The sequence below is a fragment of the Corvus hawaiiensis genome, chromosome 39, assembly GCF_020740725.1.
Source record: "Corvus hawaiiensis isolate bCorHaw1 chromosome 39, bCorHaw1.pri.cur, whole genome shotgun sequence".
Classification (NCBI taxonomy): domain Eukaryota; kingdom Metazoa; phylum Chordata; class Aves; order Passeriformes; family Corvidae; genus Corvus; species Corvus hawaiiensis.
In genome coordinates this window covers 1-16,857 of record NC_063251.1, presented here as the reverse complement: position 1 = coordinate 16,857, position 16,857 = coordinate 1, and the positions used below count along the sequence as shown (strand labels likewise).

Here is a 16,857-nt window from a genome sequence, read left to right as displayed (position 1 = left end):
GGAGCGCGAGGGTGGAATTACTGGAATAACGGAGGGCCAGGGACCAGTACAGACCAGTACAGACCAGTACAGACCAGTAGAGGCCCACATGGGCCTGCGCAGACCAGTATGGGACCAGTAAAACACCAGCACAAGCCAGTACGGGCCTGTACAGACCAGTAAAGGACCAGTAAAAACCAGTACCAGGATCTCACCAGTCCCTACAAATATTCCAGATACCTGGGAGCACTGGGAGGGCACTGGAAGCACTGGGCTGATACTGGGAGGTTACTGGGGGCACTGGGAGGGCACTGGGAGGGCACTGGAGGGCACTGGAAGCACTGGGGTGATACTGGGAGGTTACTGGGGGCACTGGGAGGGCACTGGGGGGGCACTGGGGGGGCACTGGAAGCACTGGGGTGATACTGGGAGGTTACTGGAGGCACTGAGAGGGCACTGGGAGGGCACTGGAAGCACTGGGGTGATACTGGGAGATTACTGGGGGCACTGGGAGGGCACTGGGAGGGCACTGGGGGGGCACTGGGAGGGCACTGGAAGCACTGGGGTGATACTGGGAGGTTACTGGAGGCACTGGGAGGGCACTGAAAGCACTGGGGTGATACTGGGCGGTTACTGGAGGCACTGGGAGGGCACTGAAAGCACTGGGGTGATACTGGGAGGTTACTGGAGGCACTGGGGGGGCACTGGGAGGGCACTGAAAGCACTGGGGTGATACTGGGCGGTTACTGGAGGCACTGGGAGGGCACTGGGGGGGCACTGGGGGGGCACTGGGGGGGCCCTGGGAGGGCACTGGGAGGGCACTGGGGGGGCACTGGGGGGGCACTGGGGGGGCACTGGGAGGGCACTGGCAAAATGGCGGCGCCCAGGGCGGCCTCAGGAGCCGCTTTGCGCCTGCGCGGAGCCCGGCGAGACAAAATGCCGGCCGCCCTGCGTCACGTGACCCGCGCGGAGAAGATGGCGGCGCCGAGGCGGAGGGGGCGGGGCCTGCGCGCGCGCGCGGGAGCGGCGGCCAATGGGAGGGCGGCGGCGGCGGCCGCGGAGCGCGAGACCTCCGGGCGGCGGCCAGAGCGGCCCCCGCGACCATAGAGAGGAGCCCGCCCGCGGCCCGCGCCGCCCTCCGGGACCCGCTCCGAGCGGCAGCCGCGGCCTGAGCGGATTCCCCGCCCCGTTTGTACCGGTGCAACCGCGGGTAAAGCCCCGGCGAGCGCGGATAGTGGAGAAGAGGCGCGGCTCTCGCACGTGCCCAGAGCGGCCGCCGCCGTTCCCCCTCCCCCCCGTCGCGTTCCGACGGCGCCATTTTGGCGGCGCCGCTCTGCGTCACTTCCGGCCGGCGCGGGCCGGAAGCGAGCGGGCAGCGGCGCGCGGGGCCGGGGCCGCGCGGGCAGGTCCGGGGGGTCCCCGCGTGACGTCACGGAGAGCGGGCGTGACGTCACTGTGGCTGTTGGGGGGCTGCGGTGGGCGGGGGGATCGAGGTTGGGGGGTGCGGGGGGTTTGGGGCCGTTGGGAGGCCGCAGAGGATCATGGGAGGGGGGATTTGGGGGTCCTGAGGGGCTTTGGGGGGTCGTGGGGGGTTTTGGTTGGAGCCAGGAGGCCGCGGAGGATCCCGGGATGGGGGATTTGGGGGGCTCGGGGTGGCCCGAAGGGTTTTGGGGGCGGAACCGGGGGGTCCTGGGCGGCTGGGGGGGGGGGGGGGGCGGGGACTCGGAATTGGGGGGTCCTGGGAGGGTCTCGGGTTTGCGGGGGGCCTTGGGGGGGGTCGTTTGGGGGAACCCGGAATTACCCGGTTTTGGGGTAATTTGTGGGTCAGGGGTGTCCTGGGGGGTCAGTTTTGGGGGTGTCTCTGTGCCCGTCCCCGCTGTGACCCCCCCGTGACCCCGGGTGTCCCCCCAGGATGGGGGACAGCGATGACGAGTACGACCGGCGGCGCAGGGACAAATTCCGGCGGGAGCGGAGCGACTACGACCGGTCCAGGGAGAGGGACGAGAGGAGGAGGGACGACTGGAGTGACCGGTGAGGGATTGGAGTGACCAGTGAGGGGGACTGGGGGGACTGGAGTGACCGGTGAGGGGCACTGGAGTGACCAGTGAGGGGGACTGGGGGGACTGGAGTGACCAGAAGGGACCTGAGTGACCAGTGAGGGACTGGGCGGCACTGGGGGGTCCCTGATTCCCGGTTTATCCCAACGCAGGGACTGGGAGCGGGGCCGGGAGCGCCGCAGCCGGGATTACCGGGACTACGACCGGACACGGCGGGAAAGGTTCTCCCCCCCCCGGCACGAGCTGAGCCCCCCCCAGAAACGGCTGCGCAGGGACTGGTGAGAGACCCCAAAATCCACCCCAAAATCCCCCAAATCCACCCCAAAATCCAGCCCCAAGCCCCCCAGAAATGGCTGCGTGGGACTGGCGAGAGACACTTCCAAAATCCTCTGAATTCACCCCAAGATCCCCCCAGCCTTTTCCTCGGAGATGACCATGGAGCGACCGTCCCACGGCCTCCTGTGACCCCCCTGTGTGGCCCCAGGGATGACCCCGGCAGTGACCCCTGAGCCCCCAAATCCCAGTGACCCCCTGACCCCAGTGACCCCTGTGGCCGCACTGTGACCGCTGGGCTCTCTGTGGCCGCAGGGATGACCACGGCAGTGACCCCTGAGCCCCCAAATCCCAGTGACCCCTGACCCCAGTGACCCCTGTGGCCGCACTGTGACCGCTGGGCTCTCTGTGGCCGCAGGGATGACCACGGCAGTGACCCCTGAGCCCCCAAATCCCAGTGACCCCTGACCCCAGTGACCCCCTGTGGCCACACTGTGACCGCTGGGCTCTCTGTGGCCGCAGGGATGACCACGGCAGTGACCCCTGAGCCCCCAAATCCCAGTGACCCCTGACCCCAGTGACCCCTGACCCCAGTGACCCCTGTGGCCGCACTGTGACCGCTGGGCTCTCTGTGGCCGCAGGGATGACCACGGCAGTGACCCCTACCACAGCGGCTACGAGCTGCCCTACAGCGGGGGCGGGGCCGGCCCCACCTACGGCCCCCCCCAGACGCCCTGGGGCCCCCACGAGATGCAGCACCAGCTCCTGCAGCACCAGCTGCTGCCCATCCAGGCCAGGTGAGCCCAAAACCTCCCAAAATCACCCCAGAATCACACTCAGGGCCCCCAACCCCCCCCCAAAAAACCCCAAACTTCCCCAAGCTTCCTGAGCCCCAAAAACCTGAAATCTGCCCCAAAACCCCACACGGTGAAGCAGCAGTTGCTGCGTATCCAGGCCAGGTGAGGCCAAAACCCCCCAAAATCACCCCAAAATCACACTTGGGACCCCCAAAACCTCTGAACTCCCCCCCGGGTCCCCCAAACTCCCCCTGCAACAACCCCAGATTCCCCCATAATCGCCCCAAACTGACCCTTAGTGACCCCAAACCCCTCAATGCTGGGCCCAAACTGCCCCATAGTGACCCCGACCCCCCAGTATTGATCTTAGAGTTCTGATAGTAACCTTAAACTGCCCCATACTGACCCCAAAGCAGTCCGTAATGACCCCAAACTCCCCCATAATGACCCCAAGCCCCTCATACTGATCCCAAACTGCCCCATACTGACCCCAAACCGACCCCAAACCCCTGTACTGACCTCAAAGCCATCCATACTGACCCCAAAGCCGTCCATACTGACCCCAAAGCCGTCCATACTGACCCCAAACTGCTCCATACTGACCCCAAAGCCGTCCACACTGACCCCAAACTGCTCCATACTGACCCCAAAGCTGTCCATAATGACCCCAAACTCCCCCATAATGACCCCAAGCCCCCCATACCGACCCCAAACTGCCCATACCTACCCCAAACCCCCATACTGACCCAAACTGCCCGGTACTGACCCCAAACTGCCCCATACTGACCCCAAACCTGTCCCAACCGCCCCCAGGCTGGGCACGATCGCCGAGGTGGACCTGGGCCTGGCCCCGCCGGTGATGAAGAGCTTCAAGGAGTTCCTGCTGTCGCTGGACGACGCCGTGGACGAGACGGAGGCGGTCAAGCGCTACAACGACTACAAGCTGGACTTCCGCCGGCAGCAGCTGCAGGAATTCTTCCTGGCGCACAAGGACGAGGAGTGGTACGTGCTGGGGGGGCTGAAGATGTTCTGCACCCCCGAAAAATGTCATTTGTCCCCAAAAAATCGCGGGATTCTGGAAAAATCGGTGCCCAGAATGAGGCCGGCAGCTAAAAAATGGGGTATTCCTGGGAAAATCGTGAATTCCTGGGAGAACGGGGTATTCCTGGGAGAATGGGGTATTCCTGGGGAAATGGTGAATTCCTGGGAAGATGGAGAATTTCTGGGAAAATGGGGTATTCCTGGGGAAATGGTGAATTCCTGGGAAAATGGTGAATTCCCGGGAGAATCAGGTATTCCTGGGAAATGGTGAATTCCTGGGAAAATGGGGTATTCCCAGGAAAATGGCAAATTCCCAGAAAAACGCCATCCCCAAAAAGGGGTTGGCATGCCAAGAAAAAGAGTTGGGTTCCCCAAAAAATTGCTGTGTTCCAAAAAACGATTAGAGCCCTTAAAAAACCAACTTGTGGGGAAAAAAAGTTGTGTTCCAATAGTAACGATTTGTCACCAAAAAAAACTGGGGTCTTAAAAAACTTTTGGGTTAAAAAAAAGTAAAGCTGGAAATCCAGAAAAATCTTGCATCCACCAGGAAAGTGTGTGCCAGAAACAGTGGTGGAATCCCCCAGAAAAGTTGTGCAGCCAAAAAAATTGGATTAAAAGAAAAAGCTTGGCAGCTCTAATAAAAAATTTGGAAGCCTTAAGAAAAATAGTGTGTCCCCCAAAAAATCTGTGTTCAAAACAAATGGGGCAGGTAAAAAGTCTTGGAATTCAATAGGGAATCATGTTTCAAAAATGATGCTGGAACTCACCAAAAATTACCCAAGAGGAAGTCTACAGTTAAAAAAAAGTGCATCCCAAAAAATCCCTGTGTATGCCCCCAAAAAATGGGGTAATCCCCCCAAAAAATTGCACCTGAAAAAAATTGTGCACCGGGAAAAAAAAATCTCGCACCCCAAAAGATTGGTAGCTCAAAAAAATTCGTGCATCTCCCCCGAAAATTCTGCCAATTTTGTACTTAAATTTTGTACTTAAAAAAAACCTGTGCAGTAAAAAAAAATTTCCGTGATTCCAAACCAAATTTCTGGGTTTCCAAAGCAACGTTTACAGCCCAGAAAAAGTTTTGCCCCCCAAAAAATGCTCTAATTCCAAAAAAAAAAACAAAAAAACCCCAATTCTCCACCCACAAAAAATATTCTGGACCCCAAAAATCCCACCCCTCCCCTGCTGCTCAGCCCTCCCCTGCCCTGTGGGGTGTCTTGGTTGGGATTTGGGGTGGATTTTTGGGGTCTGTCGGGATTTAACGCTTCCCTTCTCTCCCAGCGCTGTGGGGAGCCGGGTTTGGGGCGGTTTTGGGGTGGATTTTTGGGGTCTGTATGAATTTAATGCTTCCCTTCTCTCCCAGCGCTGTGGGGAGCCGGGTTTGGGGTGGTTTTGGGGTGGATTTTTGGGGTCTGTATGAATTTAATGCTTCCCTTCTCTCCCAGCGCTGTGGGGAGCCGGGTTTGGGGCGGTTTTGGGGTGGATTTTTGGGGTCTGTCGGGATTTAACGCTTCCCTTCTCTCCCAGCGCTGTGGGGAGCCGGGTTTGGGGCGGTTTTGGGGTGGATTTTTGGGGTCTGTATGAATTTAATGCTTCCCTTCTCTCCCAGCGCTGTGGGGAGCCGGGTTTGGGGCGGTTTTGGGGTGGATTTTTGGGGTCTGTATGAATTTAATGCTTCCCTTCTCTCCCAGCACTGTGGGGAGCCGGGTTTGGGGTGGTTTTGGGGTGGATTTTTGGGGTCTGTATGAATTTAATGCTTCCCTTCTCTCCCAGCACTGTGGGGAGCCGGGTTTGGGGCGGTTTTGGGGTGGATTTTTGGGGTCTGTCGGGATTTAACGCTTCCCTTCTCTCCCAGCGCCCTCGGGAGCCGCGGAGCCGCCGGGCGGGGCAGGCAGAGAGGGCGGGGCCGCGCACAATGCGGCGAGGTCACAGTGCAGGACGCAGCCAGGGACCTTTGTTGTTTTATTTTTGGGGGGGTTTGTGCCAAAAAAGCGGCCGATTCAGGGCCGGGGTTTTAAAAACGCCGCAGTTTTTTTTCGGGGCCCGGCGGACGGCGACGCTCGCGGCGAGTGTAGGTATGACCCCCCCTCCCCACCGTGGGACACCTGGAACACCTCGGAACGCCCTCAAAGACCCCATAAACAGCTCAGAACCACCCCAAAACCACCCCAAAACGTCTCAGAATGCCCAGAAATGCCCCAAATGCACCCCAGAAACGCCTAAAATGCTCTTAAAAGACACCTCAGAACACCAAAAACACTCTCAAAAGTCCCCCAAACCACACCAAAAACGTGTCCAAACACCCCCAAAACTCTGCAAAAACACTGGGAAAAGACCCCCAAAAACATGTCAAAACACCCAAAGCAGTGCAAAACCACCCCAAAACGTTCCTAAAAATCGCCACAAGCCCACATTCAGTACACGTCCGAATAGACCCCAAAAAATCCAAAAAACACCTTTCAAATGTCTCAAAACACCCCAGAAGATGTTCTCAAAAGAGCCTCAAAACCAGCCCAGAACAGCAAAAATGCCTCAAAAATCCCCCCACACCCACAGCTAAACCCCTGAAAGTGCACGAAAACCACGCCCAAAACGTTCCTGAGAACTAAAAAACTGTCTAAAATTCCTGAAAACATCCTAAAAGCCCCCCAGAAACACCCCAAAAACATTTCTGAGAACATTTTCAAATCACCACTAAGACTGACCCACAACACCTCAAAAATGCATGAAAAATCCCCCCAAAAGACCCTGAACACATCTCAGAACACCAAAACCACCCCAAAACCTCAACTCCCTTTGAGGGGGCTCAGATCTCCCCCAGTTTAGGGGATGCTGAGGGGTCCTGTCTGTAAGAAATGGGGATCCCCCCACCCCAGTTTTACCAGACTCGGGGTTCCCCCATAAATTTGGGGTCTCCCCAAATACCCCAGACCAGGAATCCCCCTCCCCACTTTACCAGTTTTGGGCTTCTCCCTCCCCAAATTCTCCAAATTTGGGACCCCCTCTTCCCCCACTCCCACCAGTTGTGGCCTCCCCCTTCCCAAATACTCCAAACCGGGCTCCCCCCCTCCCCAAAAACCCCCCGATTTGGGGTGCCCCTCCATAACCGTGCGGGTCGGAGGGGTTTTGAGCAGCGCCCTGAGCCCTGTTTTTCCCCCCAATTCCCAGGTTCCGCTCCAAGTACCACCCGGATGAGGCCGGGAAGCGGCAGCAGGAGGCCCAGGCCGCCCTCAGGAACCGCCTCGGGGTCTTCCTGTACCTGTGGGAGCATGGCTGGTTCGACAACCTGCTCCTGGACATCGACCGTGCCCCCCAGATCATCAAAACCCTCGATGCAGGTACCCAAAAATATCCCTGATATCCCAAAAATCCCTTTCACACCCCTCAGAGACAACCATCGGTGGTGGCAGCCCAAAAATACCCCGCAAAATCCCCCCCTGACACCCCATATCTGTCCTGACACATCGAAAGTTCCTTCCTAACACACCAAAAATATCCCTGACATATCAAAAACCCTCCCTGACACTCCAGAAAAAAACCTTTAAAGTATTCCTGAACCCCTTGAAACACTTCAGACCCGTTCTTTGGGGTTTCTGACCAATTTTGGGGTGTTTCTGCCCCATTTCCCTGTTTCCTGACCCATTTTTTGCATGTTTCCGTGAGTTTTTAACCTATTTTTGGGTGGTTTTAATCCATTTCAGAGGGTTTCTGAAACTGGAAACTGTGAGGGGAGAAAAAGGCGGGAAAGTGTGAGGGGAGAAAAAGGCGGGAAAGCGTGAGGGGAGAAAAAGGCGGGAAAACGTGGGGGGGGGGAAAAGGCGGGAAAGCGTGAGGGGGGGGGAAAAAGGCGGGAAAGCGTGAGGGGAGAAAAAGGCGGGAAAGTGTGAGGGGAGAAAAAGGCGGGGAAAGCGTGAGGGGAGAAAAGGCGGGAAACTGAGGGGATGGTGTGGAGGGAGGTCATGAGGAGACACCCATTTTGGAGCATTTCTGACCCAATTTCAGATTGTTTTAGTCCAATTTTAGGTATTTTTAACCCATATCCACATGGTGGTTAGCTGGTTTTGGAGCTTTAAAACCAATTTTTGAGGTTTTTTCCACCCAATTTTTGGGTTTTTTCTCTATTTTCCGTGTTTTTCCCTAGTTCCAGCAACGATTAAGATGGAGAGGGTGTCAGATCCCTCCCCCCTCAATTTCTAATCACATTTTCTGGAATTTCCTGACCCATTCTTAGGTGATTGTAATCCATTTTTAGCTGTTTTTAACCCAGTTTTGGTGTTTTTTTCCCCAATTTTCTGTGTTTTCCAGCGGTGATTAAGATGGAGGGGGGAACAGAGCATGACCTGCGGATCCTGGAGCAGGAGGAGGAGGAGGAGCGGACAGAAAAGGCCGAAGGCCCCAAAAAGGAGGAGCCGCGGCCGCCAGAGCCCCCCGGAAGGGCCCCACTGAGCGCCCTGACGGCGACGACAGCGCCAAGGTTGGAGGCTTTGGGGTCCCTGTGGGGATTTTGGGGTTCCATGGGGAATTTTGATGTCCTTTGGAGTCCCTTTTGTCCCCTGGTGTCTCTTTTGGGGTTTCTTGGGGACTTTTTCAAGATCTCTTTGATCCTCTGGGGTTCTTTGAGGTCCTTCTTGGGGTCGACTTGGTGTCATTTGGGGTGACTTTTGGGGTCCCTACGGTCTGTTTTAGGGCCCCCTGGGATGTTTTTGGTGTTGGTTTTTGGGGCTCTTTTGGGGTCTCTTTGTTCCCCTTTGACCCCCCGCTCCCTACAGGCCGAAGGGGCGGAGCCAGGGGCGGAGCCTGCGACAGGGGCAGGGCCGGAGGAGGAGGAGGAGGGGCCGGACAAGGGGCCCAAGGCCGAGGAAGGTGACAAGGAGGGCGGGGGCAAGGTCAGTGGACATGCCCCCAACTGACCACACCTATCGAGCCACACCCCACAAAGCTCCACCCACACCCCCCAGAATCTGATAACGCACCGCTCCTTTTCTGTTAAACCATGCCCCTTTCTGGCAGCCCCACCCCATCGAAAGCTCCTCCCCTTCAAGCCCCTCCCACGTAGGCTCCGCCCACAATTAAGTCACTTTAGGCCCCTCCACTTCCTCTTAAGGCCCACTCCTTCAGCCCTGACCACACCCCTCTTAGGCACAAACCACGCCCCTTTCACACAGCCCTACCCATTCAGACCCAAACCACGCCCCTTTCACACAGCCACACCCCTCTTAGGCACAAACCATGCCCCTTCATGCAAGCCACACCCCTTCAGACCCAAGCCACTCCCCTCTTAGGCACAAGCCACACCCCTTTCACACAAGCCACACCCCTCTTAGGCCCAAGCCATGCCCCTTTCACACAGCCCCACCCCTTCAGGCCCAAGCCCCGCCCTTTCACCCCTGGCCACGCCCCTTTTAGGCCCAAGCCCTGCCCCTGATGCCCGCCGGTGCCCCCCGCAGGCGCGGGCCGCGTCAGCGCAGCCGGGACAGCGAGGACGGGGACAGTGACAGTGGGGACAGCGAGGGGGGGGCGCGGAGAGCCCAAAACAAGGACGGTGAGGGGGCCTGGGGGGTCCTGGAAGGGACACTGGGGACATTTGGGGGCGTCTCCTTGGGTTGGGTGTGTCCCTGACGTCCTGGGGAGCTTTCGGGGTCTCTGGGGGATTTTTGGGGTTTTCTGTGGGGGGGGTTGGGGTCTTCAGGGGGAGTTTGGGGGTCTTGGGGGGGGATTGAAGGGACTGGGAGGGTCTGGAGTCTCTGGGGGGGTTTTGGGGTCTTTGTGAGGAGTTCGGGGTCTCCTGGGCATGTTTGGGATCTCTGGGAGTGTTTTGGGGTCCCTGGAGGGGTTTTTTGGGGCCTCCTGGGGGGTTTTGGGGGCTCTGGGGGCTCTAAGGGCACTGGGATTTTTGAGGGGGGGTCTCTCAAGTGTTTTTGGGGTGTCCCCTCTGACCCTTCCCCCTTGTCCCCCCCCCAGAGGAGCCCAAGGATGACAAAAGCCACCCTGAGGACGACGCCGGGACCCTTCCCCCTACGACCACCCCGTCCCCACCCCAAAAACCCAAGGAGGGGGTCCCGGGGGCAGCCCCGGGGGGGGTCCCGGACCCCAAACCCCGGCCCCTGCACAAAACCTGCTCTCTGTTCATGCGGAACATCGCCCCCAACATCGCCCAGGCCGAGATCGTGGCGGTGAGGGGGGTCCCGGGGCCACTTTTGGGGGCCCGGGGGGGCTTTTGGGGGGCCCAGGGAGGGGCTGAGAACCCTGAAAAGCCCCCCCTGAAACCCAAAACCCGCCCTGTCCTCACAGCTGTGCAAGCGCTACCCCGGGTTCATGCGCGTGGCACTGTCGGAGCCACAGCCCGAGAGGAGGTGATTTGGGGGAAATTTGGGGGCATTTTGGGGGGATTTTGGGGTTTTTGGGCTCACAGGGAGTTTTCCAGGTTCTTCAGGAGGGGCTGGGTGACCTTTGACCGCAGCGTGAACATCAAGGAGATCTGCTGGAGCCTGCAGAACATCCGGGTGCGGTTTGGGGCAAAACCGGGTGGATTTGGGGTTTTTGGGGGCTTGGGGAAAACTGGGGGAGTCTGAGGGGGTGAAACTGGGGAGGAATTTGGCGGGATCGTGAGGTTGTTTTTTGGAGGAGTTGTAAGGTTTATTAAGGGATTTTTGGGGGGGATTTTGGGGTTATTTTAAGGTTATTTTGGAGTTACTTCAGAGTTACTTTCAGAATGGCTTCTGGGATAACTTTGGATATTTGGGGATAATTCTGGAATGTTTGGGGGTTTCCAGCTCAGGGAGTGCGAGCTCAGCCCCGGCGTGAACCGGGACCTGACGCGCCGCGTCCGGAACGTGTCCGGCCTGACCCAGCACCGCCCCATTGTCCGGCACGACATCAAGCTGGCCGCCCGGCTGGTGCAGGCGCTGGACGCCCGCGCCCGGCTCTGGTCACCGCCAGGCACGGGCACGGCGGGACAGGAGCCGCCCGGGGACAGCGGGGACACCCACGGGGACACCGAGCCACCCCCTGCCACCGAGCCCGGGGTGAGGCGGCCCTGGGGACGCTGCGGGGCCACGGGGAGGGTTCTCTCGGGGGGCACTGGGGTCCTTCCTGCGTCCTGGATGTCCCCTGGATGTCCCCTGGATGTCCTGGGGTTCCCCAATGTCCCCAGTGCTCCCCGTGTCCCTGATAACCCAACGTCTCCTATGTCCCCAATCCTCCCATGTCCCCAATGTCCCCAGTCCCCCAGTGTCCCCAGTGTCCCCTGGGATGTCCCCAATACCCCCAGTCCCCCATTGTCCCCTGGCTGTCCCTGGGATGTCCCCAATATCCCCAGTATCCCCAGTGTCCCCTGGCTGTCCCTGGGATGTCCCCAGTGTCCCCTGTGTCCCCTGGCTGTCCCTGGGATGTCCCCAGTGTCCCCAGTGTCCCCAGTGTCCCCTGGCTGTCCCCGGGATGTCCCCAGTATCCCCAGTGTCCCCAGTGTCCCCTGGCTGTCCCTGGGATGTCCCCAATGTCCCCAGTGTCCCCTGGCTGTCCCTGGGATGTCCCCAATATCCCCAGTGTCCCCAGTGTCCCCTGGCTGTCCCTGGGATGTCCCCAGTGTCCCCAGTGTCCCCTGGCTGTCCCCTGGCTGTCCCCGGGATGTCCCCAGTATCCCCAGTGTCCCCAGTGTCCCCTGGCTGTCCCCGGGATGTCCCCAGTATCCCCAGTGTCCCCTGGCTGTCCCTGGGATGTCCCCAGTGTCCCCAGTGTCCCCTGGCTGTCCCCGGGATGTCCCCAGTATCCCCAGTGTCCCCAGTGTCCCCTGGCTGTCCCTGGGATGTCCCCAATGTCCCCTGTGTCCCCTGGCTGTCCCCGGGATGTCCCCAATATCCCCAGTGTCCCCAGTGTCCCCTGGCTGTCCCCGGGATGTCCCCAGTGTCCCCAGTGTCCCCTGGCTGTCCCCCTGGCTGTCCCCGGGATGTCCCCAGTGTCCCTAGTGTCCCCAGTGTCCCCTGGCTGTCCCTGGGATGTCCCCAGTATCCCCAGTGTCCCCAGTGTCCCCTGGCTGTCCCCGGGATGTCCCCAGTATCCCCAGTGTCCCCAGTGTCCCCTGGCTGTCCCTGGGATGTCCCCAGTATCCCCAGTGTCCCCGGGCTGTCCCCGACGTCCCCCGCGGTGTCCCCAGGCGCAGAACCCGGTGCTGCGGCACATCACCGATTACCTGATCGAGGAGGTGAGCGCGGAGGAGGAGGAGCTGCTGGGCCAGGGCCAGGGCCAGGGCCAGGGCCAGGGCCAGGGTCCGGGGGCCACCCCCGCCGAGGACGCGGCGCGCGAGAGCCACCCGGCCGAGGTCACCGTGGAGCGCGACGAGAAGCTGCTCAAGGTGCGTCCCCAACGTCCCCAAAGCGTCCCCAAAGTGTCCCCAAAGTGTCCCTGGGTGTCCTGTGTGGGTCATTGGGTGTCGCCAGCGTGTCCCGGGGTGGCCCCTGACTTCTCCTGACCCTCCGTGACCTCTTGATGTCCCCTCAGTGTCCCCAGTGCCACCTTCCTGCAGGTCCTGGGCCGTTGGCTGCTGATGCTCCCCTGTCCCCAATGTCCCTTCCACATCCCCAATGTCCCCTCAACGTCCCAAATGTCCCCAAATGTCCCCAGTGTCCCCAGTGTCCCCTCAACGTCCCCAGTGTCCCCTCAACATCCCCAATGTCCCCTCAACGTCCCAAATGTCCCCTCAACGTCCCCAATGTCCCCAAATGTCCCCAGTGTCCCCTCAACGTCCCAAATGTCCCCTCAACGTCCCCAAATGTCCCCTCAACGTCCCCAATGTCCCCAAATGTCCCCAGTGTCCCCTCAACGTCCCCAATGTCCCCGAATGTCCCCAAACGTCCCCAGTGTCCCCTCAACGTCCCCAATGTCCCCAAACGTCCCCAGTGTCCCCTCAATGTCCCCAATGTCCCCAATGTCCCCAAACGTCCCCAATGTCCCTTCAATGTCCCCAATGTCCCCTCAACGTCCCCGTAACGTCCCCAATGTCCCTTCAATGTCTCCTATGTCCCCAGTGTCCCCAATGTCCCCAGATGTCCCCAATGTCCCCAAATGTCCCCGTAACGTCCCCAGTTGTCCCCAATGTCCCCAATGTCCCCAGTTGTCCCCAATGTCCCCAGTGTCCCCGTAACGTCCCCATGTCCCTGTGCAGGTGCTGGACCGGCTGCTGCTGTACCTGCGCATCGTGCACTCCGTGGATTACTACAACACCTCCGAGTACCCCAACGAGGACGAGATGCCCAACAGGTGCGGGATCATCCACGTGCGGGGCCCGCTGCCCCCCAACCGTGTGTCCCACGGCGAAGGTGAGCCCAAAACTCCAAACACGGCCCCAAATAACCCAAAAAAACCCCCCCAAAAACCCCCCAGACCTGACCGTGTGTCCCACAGCGAAGGTGAGCCCAAAACCCCAAAAACGGCCCCAAATAACCCAAAAAAACCACCCCAAAAACCCCCCCAGACCTGACCGCGTGTCCCACAGCAAAAGTGAGCCCAAAACCCCCCGAAATTCTCAAAAAAACCCAAAACTCCCCTCAAATCCCCAAAAGAAAACCCCAAAACCCCCCCAGTGCTCCCAATATCCCGTTTCTATTGCGTTTTCTCCTTTTTAAAGCCGTTCCTAAGGGGTTTTAAGGGGATTTTGGCCGCTCCCAGTAACCCCAGGATGTCCATCCGCAGTGTCCGAGTGGCAGCGGGCTTCGAGGCCCGGCTGGCCCCGCTGCTGGCCGGCCCCGGCGCTGTCCCCGAGGAGGAGGCGCTCAGGCTCGGCCGCAAGGACCCCGAGCAGGAGCTGGAGAAATTCGTCAGCGCCAACACGCAGGAGCTGGGCAAAGACAAGTGGCTGTGTCCCCTCAGCGGCAAGAAGTTCAAGGTTTGGGACATTTGGGGACATCCCTGGGGTCACTGAGGACATCCCTGGGGTCACAGGGGTGCTTGGGGTCACCCTCAGGGTCACTGGGGACACTGGGGACACGCAGGAGCTGGGCAAGGACAAGGGGCTGTGTCCCCTCAGCGGCTAGAAGTTAAAGGTTTGGGACATCTGGGGACATTTGGGGACAGTGGGGGGTTAATGTCCCCAATGTCCTTGATGTCCCCCGTTCCCTCCATGTCCCCCGAGTGCCGCTGGTGGCCCTGGCTGTCCCCAGTGTCCCCAGTGTCCCCCCAGGGCCCCGCGTTGGTCCGCAAGCACGGCTTGAGCAAGCGCGGGGACGGGATGGGGCTGGGTGACCCCTGGGTGACCCCTGGGTGTCCCCTGGATCCCCCTGATCCCTGTGGGTGTCCCCAATGTCCCTCGATGTCCCTCGATGTCCCCAGGGCCCCGAGTTCGTCCGCAAGCACATCTTCAACAAGCACGGCGACAAGATGGGCGCCGTCCGCAAGGAGGTTCTGTTCTTCAACAACTTCCTGATGGACCCCAAGCGGCCGGCGCTGCCCGAGGGGGGCAAGGGCGGCCCCAACGCCGGCCCCAACGCCGGTCAGTGCCACCTCAGCGTCCCCCGTGCCACCTCTGTCACCTCCTGTCCCCCCCAGCCCCAGCGCCAGTCAGTGTCCGTGCCACCCTGGGCTCTGCGGGTCACCCCCTGTCACCTCACACAGTGTCTGGGTCACTCCTGTCCCCCCTGGGGTCACTCCTGTCCCCTCCTGGGGTCACCCCTGTCCCCCCCTGGGGTCACCCTGTCCCCTCTGGGGTCACCCTGTCCCCCCCTGGGGTCACCCTGTCCCCCCCCAGGGTCACCCTGTCCCTCCTGGGGTCACCCTGTCCCCCCTGGGGTCACTGGTCACTGTCTGTCCCCTCCCCCGGCCTCTGTGACACCCTCTGTCCCCTCCCCGGTCACCTTGGGGCACCTCTGGGGTCAGTGTCACCCCTGTACTGACCCCACTGATCCCCTGGTGACCCCGCTGAACCCCTGGTGACCCCACTGACCCCCTGGTGACCCCGCTGATCCCACTGTGACCCCGCTGACCCCCTGGTGACCCCACTGGCCCCCTGGTGACTGCGCTGACCCCACGGTGACCCTGCTGACCCCACTGTGACCCCCACTGACCCCCTGGTGACTGCGCTGACCCCACGGTGACGTCGCTGACCCCACTGTGTCCCCACTGACCGCGCTGACCCCATGGTGACCCCACGGTGACCCTGCTGTCCCCACTGTGACCCCACTGGCCCCCTGGTGACTGCGCTGACCCCACGGTGACCCTGCTGTCCCCACTGTGACCCCACTGGCCCCCTGGTGACCCCACTGACCCCACGGTGACCCCGCTGACCCCACTGTGACCCCACTGGCCCCCTGGTGACCCCACTGACCCCACGGTGACCCTGCTGACCCCACTGTGACCCCACTGGCCCCCTGGTGACTGCGCTGACCCCACGGTGACCCCACTGACCCCACTGTGACCCCACTGACCGTGCTGACCCCATGGTGACCTCACTGTGACCCCGCTGTCCCCACTGTGACCTCACTGGCCCCCTGGTGACCCCACTGACCCCATGGTGACCCCGCTGTCCCCGCTGTGTCCCCAGGCCTGGCCCCGGGGGCGCTCCCGTACCCCCCCCAGTCCCCGCAGGGGTTGATGCCCTATGGGACCCCCCGGCCCCCCATGCTGGGCTACGGAGGTACCGGGGCCGGGGCTCCGGGGGGGATTTGGGGGGACTTTGGGGGGTCTTGGGGGGCTTTGGGGATAATTGGGGGGGAATTTAAAGGGGTTTGGAGGGGTTTAGGGAGGGGGATTGCGGGATTTGGGGTGGTTTGGGGGTTTCTATGGTGTTCTGGGGTTGTTTTGGGGTGTTCTGGGGTGGTTTTGGGGTCTCTGGGGTGGTTTTGGGGTGTTTTGGGGAGATTTGGGGTGGTTTAGGGTGGTTTTGGGTTGTTTTAGGGGATTTGGGGTGTTTTTGGGGGATTTGGGGTGCTGTGTGGTGTTTCTGGGGTCTCTGAGCCCCTTTTCCCCCCCAGGCTCCCACCCGTACCCCCCCGGGCCCTACGGGGGTCGCGGCAGCTACGAAACCTTCCGGGGCCAGGGGGGGGCCGGGGGGGGGTACCTGAACAAACCCCGCAGCAGGTGAGGGGAACCCCAAAATGGGGCAAGAACCCGAAACTGGGGGGGGGGGAACCCAAAAACGGGGCAGGACCCCGAAACTGGGGGGAACCCAAAATGGGGCAGGAACCCGAAACTGGGCAGGGGGGAACCCAAAACGGGGCAGGACCCCGAAACTGGGGGGGGGGGGGAACCCAAAATGGGGCAAGAACCCGAAACTGGGGGGGGGGGAACCCAAAAACGGGGAAAGAACCCGAAACTGGGGGGAACCCAAAATGGGGCAGGAACCCGAAACTGGGCAGGGGGGGAACCCAAAACAGGGAAAGAACCCGAAACTGGGGGGAACCCAAAATGGGGAAGGAACCCGAAACTGGGCAGGGGGGAACCCAAAACGGGGCAGGACCCCGAAACTGGGGGGGGGGGGAACCCAAAATGGGGCAGGACCCCGAAACTGGGGGGGGGGAACCCAAAACGAGGCAGGAACCCGAAACTGGGGGGAACCCAAAAACGGAGAAAGAACCTGAAAGTGGGGGAGGGTGGAACCCAAAAATTGGGAAAGAACCCCAAAGTCGTGGGGGGAATCCAAAAACGGGGGGAGGGACCCCAGAAGTGGGGGGTGAACCTAAAAAATGGGGGAAAAACCCCAAAAGCACGGAGAGGGACCCAAAAAT

The 16,857-nt window shown here is 60.6% G+C and overlaps 1 protein-coding gene across 1 annotated transcript; it reads left to right on the top strand.

Moving 5' to 3' along the window:
* Nucleotides 1-1,339: 1,339 nt before the first annotated feature.
* SRRT (serrate, RNA effector molecule) lies at nt 1,340-16,251 on the top strand. Its single transcript, XM_048290389.1, is given in 20 exon segments — nt 1,340-1,385; nt 1,891-2,010; nt 2,189-2,314; nt 2,951-3,106; nt 3,920-4,108; nt 7,313-7,482; nt 8,450-8,618; nt 8,914-9,030; nt 9,592-9,686; nt 10,106-10,317; nt 10,436-10,497; nt 10,569-10,647; nt 10,918-11,169; nt 12,297-12,494; nt 13,305-13,458; nt 13,832-13,846; nt 13,849-14,024; nt 14,468-14,627; nt 15,675-15,767; nt 16,105-16,251. Coding segments are annotated over 19 exon segments (2,652 nt in total). The 5' UTR covers nt 1,340-1,385; nt 1,891; the 3' UTR covers nt 16,215-16,251.
* The last annotated feature ends 606 nt before the right edge of the window (nt 16,252-16,857 follow it).